This window comes from Salvelinus namaycush, chromosome 5 (assembly GCF_016432855.1).
Source record: "Salvelinus namaycush isolate Seneca chromosome 5, SaNama_1.0, whole genome shotgun sequence".
In the NCBI taxonomy this organism is placed as follows: Eukaryota; Metazoa; Chordata; class Actinopteri; order Salmoniformes; family Salmonidae; genus Salvelinus; species Salvelinus namaycush.
Window position 1 is genome coordinate 73,838,264 of NC_052311.1, and position 18,226 is coordinate 73,856,489.

The window sequence follows — 18,226 nt, forward strand, 5'->3', positions numbered from 1 at the left end:
CCCCTAGAGACTAAGAATGATGGTTAAGGGTTGCTAAGCAATGAATCAGTTAGATGCATTGCCCCCCCCCCCGCTCTACCATCACCACTCAGACACACATACTTTGCTATTCATTGAAGTGGCTACCCATGCATTTTTCACTGTCAGGTTGTAAATGAGAGGAGAGGGGAGAGCTCATGACAAGGGTTATGTTGTATTTACTGTATATTGTGGCTGGTGATGGTGAGAGATAGAGAGAGGCAAAGACCTCTTTAATGGATGTTCCGGAGGTGTGATGGTGAGAGACAGAGAGAGGCAAAGACCTCTTTAATGGATGTTCCGGAGGTGTGATGGTGAGAGACAGAGAGAGGCAAAGACTTCTTTAATGGATGTTCCGGAGGTGTGATGGTGAGAGATAGAGAGAGGCAAAGACCTCTTTAATGGATGTTCCGGAGGTGCGATGGTGAGAGATAGAGGCAAAGACCTCTTTAATGGATGTTCCGGAGGTGTGATGGTGAGAGATAGAGAGAGGCAAAGAGCTCTTTAATGGATGTTCCGGAGGTGTGATGGTGAGAGATAGAGAGAGGCAAAGAGCTCTTTAATGGATGTTCCGGAGGTGTGATGGTGAGAGATAGAGAGAGGCAAAGAGCTCTTTAATGGATGTTCCGGAGGTGTGATGGTGAGAGATAGAGAGAGGCAAAGACCTCTTTAATGGATGTTCTGGAGGTGTGATGGTGAGAGATAGAGAGAGGCAAAGACTTCTTTAATGGATGTTCCGCAGGTGTGATGGTGAGAGATAGAGAGAGGCAAAGAGCTCTTTAATGGATGTTCCGGAGGTGTGATGGTGAAAGACAGAGAGAGGCAAAGACTTCTTTAATGGATGTTCCGGAGGTGTGCTGGTGAGAGACAGAGAGAGGCAAAGAGCTCTTTAATGGATGTTCCGGAGGTGTGATGGTGAGAGATAGAGAGAGGCAAAGACCTCTTTAATGGATGTTCCGGAGGTGTGATGGTGTGCGTCCCAAATGGAACCCTTTGACCTTTGCAGCACTCTACCTGCACCACTCAGGGAATAGGGTGCCATTTTGGATGCAGCCATATATTCTCTGTGGCTGGTGTAGATTACAGCAGGTCCTTGAAGGTACCTTCCAGAAGAAACCCCTCTACTGTGTACTCTTAGGGGTTCTGACAAAATGCAGAAAGTCAGGAGTCTTCCACCACAAAGGGACAAGAACAGGACGTAGAAAGTCCTGATTCAAAGTAAATACCATCTAGACAGGGGACTCCTCCAATATCATTAGAGAATGAGCCCCGCTGCTGCCTGAAACCCACTTCCTCATATCACCAAGGCTGTGTCCCAAATAGCACTCTGTAGACAGACTTCTATACAAGGTCATTATGTTCTCTGATCTGTCCTCTAAGCAGACTAGGCTCAGTAATTAATAATGGTAGTTCATCATGGTTTTCTCATGTGACTGATTCCATTAGTCTGGTAGCAGCAGGGGAAGCCCTATGTGCCAGGTTGCATCATGTGACTGATTCCATTAGTCTGGTAGTAGCAGGGGAAGCCCTATGTGCAAAGGTGTATCATGTGACTGATTCCATTAGTCTGGTAGCAGCAGGGGAAGCCCTATGTACCAGGTTGTATCATGTGACTGATTCCATTAGTCTGGTAGCAGCACAGTGTCTCTGTGGAGGTAGTATTCACTCGTCACAGCACAGTGTCTCTGTGGAGGTAGTAATCACTAGTCACAGCACAGTGTCTCTGTGGAGGTAGTAATCACTAGTCACATCACAGTGTCTCTGTGGAGGTAGTAATCACTAGTCACAGCACAGAGTCTCTGTGGAGGTAGTAATCACTAGTCACAGCACAGTGTCTCTGTGGAGGTAGTAATCACTAGTCACAGCACAGTGTCTCTGTGGAGGTAGTAATCACTAGTCACAGCACAGTGTCTCTGTGGAGGTAGTAATCACTAGTCACAGCACAGTGTCTCTGTGGAGGTAGTAATCACTAGTCACATCACAGTGTCTCTGTGGAGGTAGTAATCACTAGTCACAACACAGTGTCTCTGTGGAGGTAGTAATCACTAGTCACATCACAGTGTCTCTGTGGAGGTAGTAATCACTAGTCTCAACACAGTGTCTCTGTGGAGGTAGTTATCACTAGTCACATCACAGTGTCTCTGTGGAGGTAGTAATCACTAGTCACATCACAGTGTCTCTGTGGAGGTAGTAATCACTAGTCTCAACAGAGTGTCTCTGTGGGAGTCAGGAGAGGAAAACAAAATGGAGCTGAGGAATATATGTCTTTACACACCTGAGGTCCTGGTAAACCAACATCTCCTTTTTCTCCCTTTTCACCATCACCACCCTGAAACAGAAATGGACATGAGAAGAGAAAAAACTCTGAATCATTCATTCCTTTGTCATTTTGTCATTTCATACAAAGCCAGTGGGTAGATGGAATGGTTTGCAAATTATTGACTGTACATTAGTCATATGCGGCATACTGTTATGGAACACAGTTTAACCAGAGGCAAACGTGTTCATATACAGGCTATAGACTGTATCATATCTTATGTTCATATACAGGCTATATACTGTATCATATCTTATGTTCATATACAGGCTTTATACTGTATCATATCTTATGTTCATATACAGGCTATAGACTGTATCATATCTTATGTTCATATACAGGCTATAGACTGTATCATATCTTATGTTCATATACAGGCTATAGACTGTATCATATCTTATGTTCATATACAGGCTATATACTGTATCATATCTTATGTTCATATATACTCTGAGTGTACTGTATATATATATATGAACATAAGATATTAAATATACTGTATCTTATCGGTGGTCTCTGGATGGAATGTCCACTCGGCCCCTCAGGACCAGGGTTATAGGTCATATATCATATCTTACCGGTGGTCCCTGGATGGAATGTCCACTAGGCCTCTCAGGACCAGGGTTATAGGTCATATATCATATCTTACCGGTGGTCCCTGGATGGAATGTCCACTAGGCCCCTCAGGAGCAGGGTTATAGGTCATATATCATATCTTACCGGTGGTCCCTGGATGGAATGTCCACTAGACCCCTCAGGACCAGGGTTATAGGTCATATATCATATCTTACCGGTGGTCCCTGGATGGAATGTCCACTAGACCCCTCAAGACCAGGGTTATAGGTCATATATCATATCTTACCGGTGGTCCCTGGATGGAATGTCCACTAGACCCCTCAGGACCAGGGTTATAGGTCATATATCATATCTTACCGGTGGTCCCTGGATGGAATGTCCACTCAGCCCTTGAGGACCAGGGTTATAGGTCATATATCATATCTTACCGGTGGTCCCTGGATGGAATGTCCACTCGGCCCCTCAGGACCAGGGTTATAGGTCATATATCATATCTTACCGGTGGTCCCTGGATGGAATGTCCACTCAGCCCTTGAGGACCAGGGTTATAGGTCATATATCATATCTTACCGGTGGTCCCTGGATGGAATGTCCACTCGGCCCCTCAGGACCAGGGTTATAGGTCATATATCATATCTTACCGGTGGTCTCTGGATGGAATGTCCACTAGACCCCTCAAGACCAGGGTTATAGGTCATATATCATATCTTACCGGTGGTCCCTGGATGGAATGTCCACTCGGCCCTTGAGGACCAGGGGGGCCCTGTGGTCCTGGAGGACCTTTATCACCAACTAGTCCTTGAGGCCCCTGGAGAAGACAGACCATGTATTTAAATCGCACAATGTTAACCAAACCATGACTGTTTACTACTGATGTATAAACTATATTTCAACTGATAAACTGATCAATAGTCTATAAACTACTTTAAAAACCTTTAGAACACATTTGTAAAGCATACCTTAATGTAAAGTCAACAGAGTTGATTAACCGCCCGCCCTGTTTACATCAAATTGAATTGAACTAAAAGTTTGTCTTCTCTCTGGTGATAAATATGTTCTGTGTCTTCAACGTCCAAGTTTGGACATCAGGTTTTAGAGCTACTGTCTGACAGCCTTCCTTCTAAAGCACAATGCCATTGCCTTGGGTCTCTCGCTCCACACATAAATGTGATAATCATAAAGCTAAGACAAAGTACAACGGGTAGCCCACATGACCGTTCTCCGAGGACACTCATTAGAATGGCCTTTACATTCTGTGGGACTGTGTTCTATAAAATTGATTTAGTCTGTGTCCCAAATGGCACCATAGGGCTTTGGTCAATAGTAGTGCACTATATAGGGAGTAGGATGCAAATTAGAACGTATTTTAGCCATTACCCAACAGTAAATTTGAATTTAGATTACAGCCGTCCTGGGTTGGGTTTGTTTGGCACCATAATGCAATCTGTTCCTAGCATGGCCTCGCCGTTCACATCTGTTGTAATCTTTGTTAGCAGGCTGCGAGCGTGAAACTGGATTGTAGCAGAGGGACTGGAGAGGCCTGCAGCCTGCAGCCTTAGAGGCTGATAAAGCAGTCGTACAGATGGAGAGAGGGAACTGTCCCATTTACCAAACCTGGGTTCAAACACTATTTGAAATCTTTAAAATACTTTGAGAGTTTGATTTAGTGTCAAGTGGGCGGGGTTTGAATACCAGGTGGGCGGGGTCAGAATGCCAGATAGGCGGGGTCTGAATGCCAGGTGGGTGGAGTTTGAATGCCAGGTGGGTGGGGTTTGAATGCCAGATGGGTGGGGTTTGAATGCCAGGTGGGTGGGGTTTGAATGCCAGATGGGTGGGGTTTGAATGCCAGATGGGTGGGGTTTGAATGCCAGGTGGGTGGGGTTTGAATGCCAGGTGGGTGGGGTTTGAATGCCAGATGGGTGGGGTTTGAATGCCAGGTGGGTGGGGTTTGAATGCCAGATGGGTGGGGTTTGAATGCCAGATGGGTGGGGTTTGAATGCCAGATGGGTGGGGTTTGAATGCCAGGTGGGTGGGGTTTGAATGCCAGATGGGTGGGGTTTGAATGCCAGATGGGTGGTGTTTGAATGCCAGGTGGGTGGGGTTGGAATGCCAGATGGGTGGGGTTTGAATGCCAGGTGGGTGGGGTTTGAATGCCAGATGGGTGGGGTTTGAATGCCAGGTGGGTGGGGTTTGCAATGCAGGTGGGTGGGGTTTGCATACCAGATGGGTGGGGTTTGCAATGCAGGTGGGTGGGGTTTGCATGCCAGGTGGGAGGGGTTTGCAATGCAGGTGAGTGGGGTTTGCAATGCAGGTGGGTGGGGTCTGAATGCCAGATGGGTGGGGTTTGAATGCCAGGTGGGTGGGGTTTGAATGCCAGGTGGGTGGGGTTTGCAATGCAGGTGGGTGGGGTTTGCAATGCAGGTGGGTGGGGTTTGCATGCCAGATGGGTGGGGTTTGCAATGCAGGTGGGTGGGGTTTGCATGCCAGATGGGTGGGGTTTGCAATGCAGTTGGGTGGGGTTTGAATGCCAGGTGGGTGGGGTTTGAATGCCAGATGGGTGGGGTTTGAATGCCTGTTGCCTGGAACTAATTACAAAAGTCCCAAAAGCGCAATGCAGGTGGGCGGCCACCTGCATTGCGCTTTTGGGACTTTTGTAATTAGTTCCATTGCAACAGGCAAGTTCAAACTGAGCACAGCTGTAATATTTGAAATGATTTCAAATAGTATTTGAACCCAGGTCTGAGTCAGATACAGAGAGAACTGAGACTGCTGGCATAAAGCCAGAACGACACGGCGAGGTTCACTTAGTGTGTGAAAACAGTGACATCCTCCAAAAATAACAGAATTGCACATTACGTTGCATATTCATGTATCTCCACATCTCAGCCGTTGTTTCAGGCTATTTATTGGAAGAAATTCCATCCTATTCTTTATGTTCCAAGTTCTAGGTGGCCCCTCACGTACTGTAGCCAGCGTATGTGTTACTGTGGAAGCACTGAGCTGCTACAAGATATTAAGATCACCCCCCCATGTTGACTCTAATGCTTCCCACAGTTATTATTGGCTGGATGGCCTTTGGGTGGTGGACCATTCTTGATACACACGGGAAACTGTTGAGCGTGAAAAACCCAGCGTTGAAGTTCTTGACACAAACCGGTGCGCCTGACACCTACTACCATACCCCATTCAAAGGCACTTACATCTTTTGTCTTGCCCGTTCACCCTCAATGGCACACATACACAATCCATGTCTCAATAGTCTCAAGGCTTAAAAATCTGGATTTAACACGTGACATCAATAAGGGTTCATAGCTTTCACCTGGTCAGTCTATGTGGTGGTCTGTACACTGAGCTGTATTGTGATGGAGTCCCTCCAGTATGTGTTACTGTAGAAACACTGAGCTGTATTGGGATGGAGTCCCTCCAGTATGTGTTACTGTGGAAACACTGAGCTGTATTGTGATGGAGTCCCTCCAGTATGTGTTACTGTGGAAACACTGAGCTGTATTGTGATGGAGCCCCTCCAGTATGTGTTACTGTGGAAACACTGAGCTGTATTGTGATGGAGTCCCTCCAGTATGTGTTACTGTGGATACACTGAGCTGTATTGTGATGGAGCCCCTCCAGTATGTGTTACTGTGGAAACACTGAGCTGTATTGTGATGGAGCCCCTCCAGTATGTGTTACTGTGGAAACACTGAGCTGTATTGTGATGGAGCCCCTCCAGTATGTGTTACTGTAGAAACACTGAGCTGTATTGGGATGGAGACCCTCCAGTATGTGTTACTGTAGAAACACTGAGCTGTATTGTGATGGAGTCCCTCCAGTATGTGTTACTGTGGAAACACTGAGCTGTATTGTGATGGAGTCCCTCCAGTATGTGTTACTGTGGAAACACTGAGCTGTATTGGGATGGAGACCCTCCAGTATGTGTTACTGTAGAAACACTGAGCTGTATTGGGATGGAGACCCTCCAGTATGTGTTACTGTGGAAACACTGAGCTGTATTGGGATGGAGACCCTCCAGTATGTGTTACTGTGGAAACACTGAGCTGTATTGTGATGGAGCCCCTCCAGTATGTGTTACTGTGGAAACACTGAGCTGTATTGTGATGGAGTCCCTCCAGTATGTGTTACTGTAGAAACACTGAGCTGTATTGTGAGGGAGCCCCTCCAGTATGTGTTACTGTGGAAACACTGAGCTGTATTGTGATGGAGTCCCTCCAGTATGTGTTACTGTAGAAACACTGAGCTGTATTGTGAGGGAGCCCCTCCAGTATGTGTTACTGTAGAAACACTGAGCTGTATTGTGATGGAGTCCGTCCAGTATGTGTTACTGTGGAAACACTGAGCTGTATTGTGATGGAGCCCCTCCAGTATGTGTTACTGTGGAAACACTGAGCTGTATTGTGATGGAGCCCCTCCAGTATGTGTTACTGTGGAAACACTGAGCTGTATTGTGATGGAGCCCCTCCAGTATGTGTTACTGTGGATACACTGAGCTGTATTGTGATGGAGTCCCTCCAATATGTGTTACTGTGGAAACACTGAGCTGTATTGTGATGGAGTCCCTCCAGTATGTGTTACTGTAGAAACACTGAGCTGTATTGTGATGGAGCCCCTGTATGTGTTACTGTGGAAACACTGAGCTGTATTGGGATGGAGCCCCTCCAGTATGTGTTACTTTGGAAACACTGAGCTGTATTGGGATGGAGTCCCTCCAGTATGTGTTACTTTGGAAACACTGAGCTGTATTGGGATGGAGTCCCACCAGACTGTGTTACTGTGGAAACACTGAGCTGTATTGTGATGGAGTCCCTCCAGTATGTGTTACTTTGGAAACACTGAGCTGTATTGGGATGGAGTCCCACCAGACTGTGTCCAAAATGGTACCCTATATCCAATGTAGTGCCCTTCTTTTCACCAGAGCCCTGAAGTAGTGCACTATAGAGAGAACAGGGGTGCCATTTAGGACGCAAGCTGTGTAAGCACTGAGCAGCACAGTGTGATGGAGGTTGAATAGTATACTTTACCACATTGCCTGGCTCCCCTCGATCTCCCCTGGCCCCTCTGATACCAGCACCTCCCTGGAAGAAAGCAAGGGAGGAAGGAGACCGTAAACACCATGATAACCATACTGTACATCTGACTGGGAATCAGACTGTAAACACCATGGTAACCATACTGTACATCTAACTGGGAATCAGACCGTAAACACCATGGTAACCATACTGTACATCTGACTGGGAATCAGACCGTAAACACCATGATAACCATACTGTACATCTGACTGGGAATCAGACCATAAACACCATGATAGCTATACTGTACATCTGACTGGGAATCAGACCATAAACACCATGGTAACCATACTGTACATCTGACTGGGAATCAGACCGTAAACACCATGGTAACCATACTGTACATCTGACTGGGAATCAGACTATAAACACCATGATAACCATACTGTACATCTGACTGGGAATCAGACCATAAACACCATGGTAACCATACTGTACATCTGACTGGGAATCAGCTGTAAACACCATGGTAACCATACTGTACATCTGACTGGGAATCAGACTATAAACACCATGATAACCATACTGTACATCTGACTGGGAATCAGACTGTAAACACCATGATAACCATACTGTACATCTGACTGGGAATCAGCTGTAAACACCATGATAACCATACTGTACATCTGACTGGGAATCAGACCGTAAACACCATGATAACCATACTGTACATCTGACTGGGAATCAGACTGTAAACACCATGGTAACCATACTGTACATCTGACTGGGAATCAGACCGTAAACACCATGGTAACCATACTGTATATCTGACTGGGAATCAGACTGTAAACACCATGATAACCATACTGTACATCTGACTGGGAATCAGACTGTAAACACCATGGTAACCATACTGTACATCTGACTGGGAATCAGACCATAAACACCATGGTAACCATACTGTACATCTGACTGGGAATCAGACCATAAACACCATGGTAACCATACTGTACATCTGACTGGGAATCAGACCATAAACACCATGGTAACCATACTGTACATCTGACTGGGAATCAGACCATAAACACCATGATAACCATACTGTACATCTGACTGGGAATCAGACTGTAAACACCATGGTAACCATACTGTACATCTGACTGGGAATCAGACCGTAAACACCATGATAACCATACTGTACATCTGACTGGGAATCAGACCGTAAACACCATGGTAACCATACTGTACATCTGACTGGGAATCAGACCGTAAACACCATGGTAACCATACTGTACATCTGACTGGGAATCAGCTGTAAACACCATGGTAACCATACTGTACATCTGACTGGGAATCAGACCGTAAACACCATGGTAACCATACTGTACATCTGACTGGGAATCAGACCGTAAACACCATGATAACCATACTGTACATCTGACTGGGAATCAGACTGTAAACACCATGGTAACCATACTGTACATCTGACTGGGAATCAGACTGTAAACACCATGGTAACCATACTGTACATCTGACTGGGAATCAGACCGTAAACACCATGATAACCATACTGTACATCTGACTGGGAATCAGACCATAAACACCATGATAACCATACTGTACATCTGACTGGGAATCAGACTGTAAACACCATGGTAACCATACTGTACATCTGACTGGGAATCAGACCATAAACACCATGGTAACCATACTGTACATCTGACTGGGAATCAGACTATAACACCATGGTAACCATACTGTACATCTGACTGGGAATCAGACCGTAAACACCATGATAACCATACTGTACATCTGACTGGGAATCAGACTATAAACACCATGGTAACCATACTGTACATCTGACTGGGAATCAGACCATAAACACCATGATAACCATACTGTACATCTGACTGGGAATCAGACCATAAACACCATGATAACCATACTGTACATCTGACTGGGAATCAGACCATAAACACCATGATAACCATACTGTACATCTGACTGGGAATCAGACTGTAAACACCATGGTAACCATACTGTCCATCTGACTGGGAATCAGACCATAAACACCATGGTAACCATACTGTACATCTGACTGGGAATCAGACTATAACACCATGGTAACCATACTGTACATCTGACTGGGAATCAGACCGTAAACACCATGATAACCATACTGTACATCTGACTGGGAATCAGACTATAAACACCATGGTAACCATACTGTACATCTGACTGGGAATCAGACCATAAACACCATGATAACCATACTGTACATCTGACTGGGAATCAGACCATAAACACCATGATAACCATACTGTACATCTGACTGGGAATCAGACCATAAACACCATGATAACCATACTGTACATCTGACTGGGAATCAGACCATAAACACCATGATAACCATACTGTACATCTGACTGGGAATCAGACCATAAACACCATGATAACCATACTGTACATCTGACTGGGAATCAGACCATAAACACCATGACAACCATACTGTACATCTGACTGGGAATCAGACTGTAAACACCATGATAACCATACTGTACATCTGACTGGGAATCAGCTGTAAACACCATGATAACCATACTGTACATCTGACTGGGAATCAGACCGTAAACACCATGATAACCATACTGTACATCTGACTGGGAATCAGACCATAAACACCATGGTAACCATACTGTACATCTGACTGGGAATCAGACCGTAAACACCATGGTAACCATACTGTATATCTGACTGGGAATCAGACTGTAAACACCATGATAACCATACTGTACATCTGACTGGGAATCAGACTGTAAACACCATGGTAACCATACTGTACATCTGACTGGGAATCAGACCATAAACACCATGGTAACCATACTGTACATCTGACTGGGAATCAGACCATAAACACCATGGTAACCATACTGTACATCTGACTGGGAATCAGACCATAAACACCATGGTAACCATACTGTACATCTGACTGGGAATCAGACCATAAACACCATGATAACCATACTGTACATCTGACTGGGAATCAGACTGTAAACACCATGGTAACCATACTGTACATCTGACTGGGAATCAGACCGTAAACACCATGATAACCATACTGTACATCTGACTGGGAATCAGACCGTAAACACCATGGTAACCATACTGTACATCTGACTGGGAATCAGACCGTAAACACCATGGTAACCATACTGTACATCTGACTGGGAATCAGCTGTAAACACCATGGTAACCATACTGTACATCTGACTGGGAATCAGACCGTAAACACCATGGTAACCATACTGTACATCTGACTGGGAATCAGACCGTAAACACCATGATAACCATACTGTACATCTGACTGGGAATCAGACTGTAAACACCATGGTAACCATACTGTACATCTGACTGGGAATCAGACTGTAAACACCATGGTAACCATACTGTACATCTGACTGGGAATCAGACCGTAAACACCATGATAACCATACTGTACATCTGACTGGGAATCAGACCATAAACACCATGATAACCATACTGTACATCTGACTGGGAATCAGACTGTAAACACCATGGTAACCATACTGTACATCTGACTGGGAATCAGACCATAAACACCATGGTAACCATACTGTACATCTGACTGGGAATCAGACTATAACACCATGGTAACCATACTGTACATCTGACTGGGAATCAGACCGTAAACACCATGATAACCATACTGTACATCTGACTGGGAATCAGACTATAAACACCATGGTAACCATACTGTACATCTGACTGGGAATCAGACCATAAACACCATGATAACCATACTGTACATCTGACTGGGAATCAGACCATAAACACCATGATAACCATACTGTACATCTGACTGGGAATCAGACCATAAACACCATGATAACCATACTGTACATCTGACTGGGAATCAGACTGTAAACACCATGGTAACCATACTGTCCATCTGACTGGGAATCAGACCATAAACACCATGGTAACCATACTGTACATCTGACTGGGAATCAGACTATAACACCATGGTAACCATACTGTACATCTGACTGGGAATCAGACCGTAAACACCATGATAACCATACTGTACATCTGACTGGGAATCAGACTATAAACACCATGGTAACCATACTGTACATCTGACTGGGAATCAGACCATAAACACCATGATAACCATACTGTACATCTGACTGGGAATCAGACCATAAACACCATGATAACCATACTGTACATCTGACTGGGAATCAGACCATAAACACCATGATAACCATACTGTACATCTGACTGGGAATCAGACCATAAACACCATGATAACCATACTGTACATCTGACTGGGAATCAGACCATAAACACCATGATAACCATACTGTACATCTGACTGGGAATCAGACCATAAACACATTGACAACCATACTGTACATCTGACTGGGAATCAGACTGTAAACACCATGATAACCATACTGTACATCTGACTGGGAATCAGCTGTAAACACCATGATAACCATACTGTACATCTGACTGGGAATCAGACCGTAAACACCATGATAACCATACTGTACATCTGACTGGGAATCAGACTGTAAACACCATGGTAACCATACTGTACATCTGACTGGGAATCAGACCGTAAACACCATGGTAACCATACTGTATATCTGACTGGGAATCAGACTGTAAACACCATGATAACCATACTGTACATCTGACTGGGAATCAGACCGTAAACACCATGGTAACCATACTGTACATCTGACTGGGAATCAGACCATAAACACCATGGTAACCATACTGTACATCTGACTGGGAATCAGACCATAAACACCATGGTAACCATACTGTACATCTGACTGGGAATCAGACCATAAACACCATGGTAACCATACTGTACATCTGACTGGGAATCAGACCATAAACACCATGATAACCATACTGTACATCTGACTGGGAATCAGACTGTAAACACCATGGTAACCATACTGTACATCTGACTGGGAATCAGACCGTAAACACCATGATAACCATACTGTACATCTGACTGGGAATCAGACCGTAAACACCATGGTAACCATACTGTACATCTGACTGGGAATCAGACCGTAAACACCATGGTAACCATACTGTACATCTGACTGGGAATCAGCTGTAAACACCATGGTAACCATACTGTACATCTGACTGGGAATCAGACCGTAAACACCATGGTAACCATACTGTACATCTGACTGGGAATCAGACCGTAAACACCATGATAACCATACTGTACATCTGACTGGGAATCAGACCATAAACACCATGGTAACCATACTGTACATCTGACTGGGAATCAGACCATAAACACCATGATAACCATACTGTATATCTGACTGGGAATCAGACCATAAACACCATGATAACCATACTGTACATCTGACTGGGAATCAGACCATAAACACCATGGTAACCATACTGTACATCTGACTGGGAATCAGACCGTAAACACCATGATAACCATACTGTACATCTGACTGGGAATCAGACCGTAAACACCATGATAACCATACTGTACATCTGACTGGGAATCAGACCATAAACACCATGGTAACCATACTGTATATCTGACTGGGAATCAGACTGTAAACACCATGATAACCATACTGTACATCTGACTGGGAATCAGACCATAAACACCATGATAACCATACTGTACATCTGACTGGGAATCAGACTGTAAACACCATGGTAACCATACTGTACATCTGACTGGGAATCAGACCGTAAACACCATGATAACCATACTGTACATCTGACTGGGAATCAGACCATTAACACCATGATAACCATACTGTACATCTGACTGGGAATCAGACCATAAACACCATGATAACCATACTGTACATCTGACTGGGAATCAGACTGTAAACACCATGATAACCATACTGTACATCTGACTGGGAATCAGACCATAAACACCATGATAACCATACTGTACATCTGACTGGGAATCAGACTGTAAACACCATGGTAACCATACTGTACATCTGACTGGGAATCAGACCGTAAACACCATGATAACCATACTGTACATCTGACTGGGAATCAGCTGTAAACACCATGGTAACCATACTGTACATCTGACTGGGAATCAGACCGTAAACAAAATTGGTAACCATACTGTACATCTGACTGGGAATCAGCTGTAAACACCATGGTAACCATACTGTACATCTGACTGGGAATCAGACCATAAACACCATGATAACCATACTGTACATCTGACTGGGAATCAGACTGTAAACACCATGGTAACCATACTGTACATCTGACTGGGAATCAGACCGTAAACACCATGATAACCATACTGTACATCTGACTGGGAATCAGACTGTAAACACCATGGTAACCATACTGTACATCTGACTGGGAATCAGACTGTAAACACCATGGTAACCATACTGTACATCTGACTGGGAATCAGACCGTAAACACCATGGTAACCATACTGTACATCTGACTGGGAATCAGACCATAAACACCATGATAACCATACTGTACATCTGACTGGGAATCAGACCATAAACACCATGGTAACCACACTGTACATCTGACTGGGAATCAGACCATAAACACCATGGTAACCATACTGTACATCTGACTGGGAATCAGACCATAAACACCATGGTAACCATACTGTACATCTGACTGGGAATCAGACTATAACACCATGGTAACCATACTGTACATCTGACTGGGAATCAGACCATAAACACCATGGTAACCATACTGTACATCTGACTGGGAATCAGACTGTAAACACCATGATAACCATACTGTACATCTGACTGGGAATCAGACCATAAACACCATGGTAACCATACTGTACATCTGACTGGGAATCAGACCGTAAACACCATGATAACCATACTGTACATCTGACTGGGAATCAGACCGTAAACACCATGGTAACCATACTGTACATCTGACTGGGAATCAGACCATAAACACCATGATAACCATACTGTACATCTGACTGGGAATCAGCTGTAAACACCATGATAACCATACTGTACATCTGACTGGGAATCAGCTGTAAACACCATGATAACCATACTGTACATCTGACTGGGAATCAGACCATAAACACCATGATAACCATACTGTACATCTGACTGGGAATCAGCTGTAAACACCATGGTAACCATACTGTACATCTGACTGGGAATCAGACCATAAACACCATGATAACCATACTGTACATCTGACTGGGAATCAGACCATAAACACCATGGTAACCATACTGTACATCTGACTGGGAATCAGACCATAAACACCATGGTAACCATACTGTACATCTGACTGGGAATCAGCTGTAAACACCATGATAACCATACTGTACATCTGACTGGGAATCAGACCATAAACACCATGATAACCATACTGTACATCTGACTGGGAATCAGACCATAAACACCATGATAACCATACTGTACATCTGACTGGGAATCAGACCATAAACACCATGATAACCATACTGTACATCTGACTGGGAATCAGACCATAAACACCATGATAACCATACTGTACATCTGACTGGGAATCAGACTGTAAACACCATGATAACCATACTGTACATCTGACTGGGAATCAGACCGTAAACACCATGGTAACCATACTGTACATCTGACTGGGAATCAGACCATAAACACCATGGTAACCATACTGTACATCTGACTGGGAATCAGACTGTAAACACCATGGTAACCATACTGTACATCTGACTGGGAATCAGACCGTAAACACCATGATAACCATACTGTACATCTGACTGGGAATCAGACCATAAACACCATGATAACCATACTGTACATCTGACTGGGAATCAGACTGTAAACACCATGGTAACCATACTGTACATCTGACTGGGAATCAGACTGTAAACACCATGATAACCATACTGTACATCTGACTGGGAATCAGACCATAAACACCATGGTAACCATACTGTACATCTGACTGGGAATCAGACTGTAAACACCATGGTAACCATACTGTACATCTGACTGGGAATCAGCTGTAAACACCAAGGTAACCATACTGTACATCTGACTGGGAATCAGACCGTAAACACCATGGTAACCATACTGTACATCTGACTGGGAATCAGACCATAAACACCATGATAACCATACTGTACATCTGACTGGGAATCAGACCATAAACACCATGGTAACCATACTGTACATCTGACTGGGAATCAGACCATAAACACCATGGTAACCATACTGTACATCTGACTGGGAATCAGACTATAACACCATGGTAACCATACTGTACATCTGACTGGGAATCAGACCATAAACACCATGGTAACCATACTGTACATCTGACTGGGAATCAGACTGTAAACACCATGATAACCATACTGTACATCTGACTGGGAATCAGACCATAAACACCATGGTAACCATACTGTACATCTGACTGGGAATCAGACCGTAAACACCATGATAACCATACTGTACATCTGACTGGGAATCAGACCGTAAACACCATGGTAACCATACTGTACATCTGACTGGGAATCAGACCATAAACACCATGATAACCATACTGTACATCTGACTGGGAATCAGCTGTAAACACCATGATAACCATACTGTACATCTGACTGGGAATCAGCTGTAAACACCATGATAACCATACTGTACATCTGACTGGGAATCAGACCATAAACACCATGATAACCATACTGTACATCTGACTGGGAATCAGCTGTAAACACCATGGTAACCATACTGTACATCTGACTGGGAATCAGACCATAAACACCATGATAACCATACTGTACATCTGACTGGGAATCAGACCATAAACACCATGGTAACCATACTGTACATCTGACTGGGAATCAGACCATAAACACCATGGTAACCATACTGTACATCTGACTGGGAATCAGCTGTAAACACCATGATAACCATACTGTACATCTGACTGGGAATCAGACCATAAACACCATGATAACCATACTGTACATCTGACTGGGAAAGACCATAAACACCATGATAACCATACTGTACATCTGACTGGGAATCAGACCATAAACACCATGGTAACCATACTGTACATCTGACTGGGAATCAGCTGTAAACACCATGGTAACCATACTGTACATCTGACTGGGAATCAGACTGTAAACACCATGGTAACCATACTGTACATCTGACTGGGAATCAGCTGTAAACACCATGATAACCATACTGTACATCTGACTGGGAATCAGACTGTAAACACCATGGTAACCATACTGTACATCTGACTGGGAATCAGACCATAAACACCATGATAACCATACTGTACATCTGACTGGGAATCAGACTGTAAACACCATGATAACCATACTGTACATCTGACTGGGAATCAGACCATAAACACCATGGTAACCATACTGTACATCTGACTGGGAATCAGCTGTAAACACCATGATAACCATACTGTACATCTGACTGGGAATCAGACTGTAAACACCATGGTAACCATACTGTACATCTGACTGGGAATCAGACCATAAACACCATGATAACCATACTGTACATCTGACTGGGAATCAGACTGTAAACACCATGATAACCATACTGTACATCTGACTGGGAATCAGACCGTAAACACCATGGTAACCATACTGTACATCTGACTGGGAATCAGACCATAAACACCATGATAACCATACTGTACATCTGACTGGGAATCAGCTGTAAACACCATGATAACCATACTGTACATCTGACTGGGAATCAGCTGTAAACACCATGATAACCATACTGTACATCTGACTGGGAATCAGACCATAAACACCATGATAACCATACTGTACATCTGACTGGGAATCAGCTGTAAACACCATGGTAACCATACTGTACATCTGACTGGGAATCAGACCATAAACACCATGATAACCATACTGTACATCTGACTGGGAATCAGACCATAAACACCATGGTAACCATACTGTACATCTGACTGGGAATCAGACCATAAACACCATGGTAACCATACTGTACATCTGACTGGGAATCAGCTGTAAACACCATGATAACCATACTGTACATCTGACTGGGAATCAGACCATAAACACCATGATAACCATACTGTACATCTGACTGGGAATCAGACCATAAACACCATGATAACCATACTGTACATCTGACTGGGAATCAGACCATAAACACCATGATAACCATACTGTACATCTGACTGGGAATCAGACCATAAACACCATGATAACCATACTGTACATCTG

The 18,226-nt window shown here is 44.0% G+C and overlaps 1 protein-coding gene across 1 annotated transcript in view; it reads right to left on the bottom strand.

Annotated features, from left to right (window-relative positions):
- col14a1a (collagen, type XIV, alpha 1a) overlaps positions 1–18,226 on the bottom strand; it is a 237,202-nt gene that overhangs the window by 39,042 nt on the left and 179,934 nt on the right. The window contains exons 37-39 of the mRNA XM_038995206.1: positions 7,945–7,998; positions 3,624–3,719; positions 2,294–2,347 (exon numbers count right to left, since the gene is read on the bottom strand). Coding sequence (XP_038851134.1) covers positions 2,294–2,347; positions 3,624–3,719; positions 7,945–7,998 — 204 coding nt within the window. The remainder of the gene's footprint in view (positions 1–2,293; positions 2,348–3,623; positions 3,720–7,944; positions 7,999–18,226) is intronic.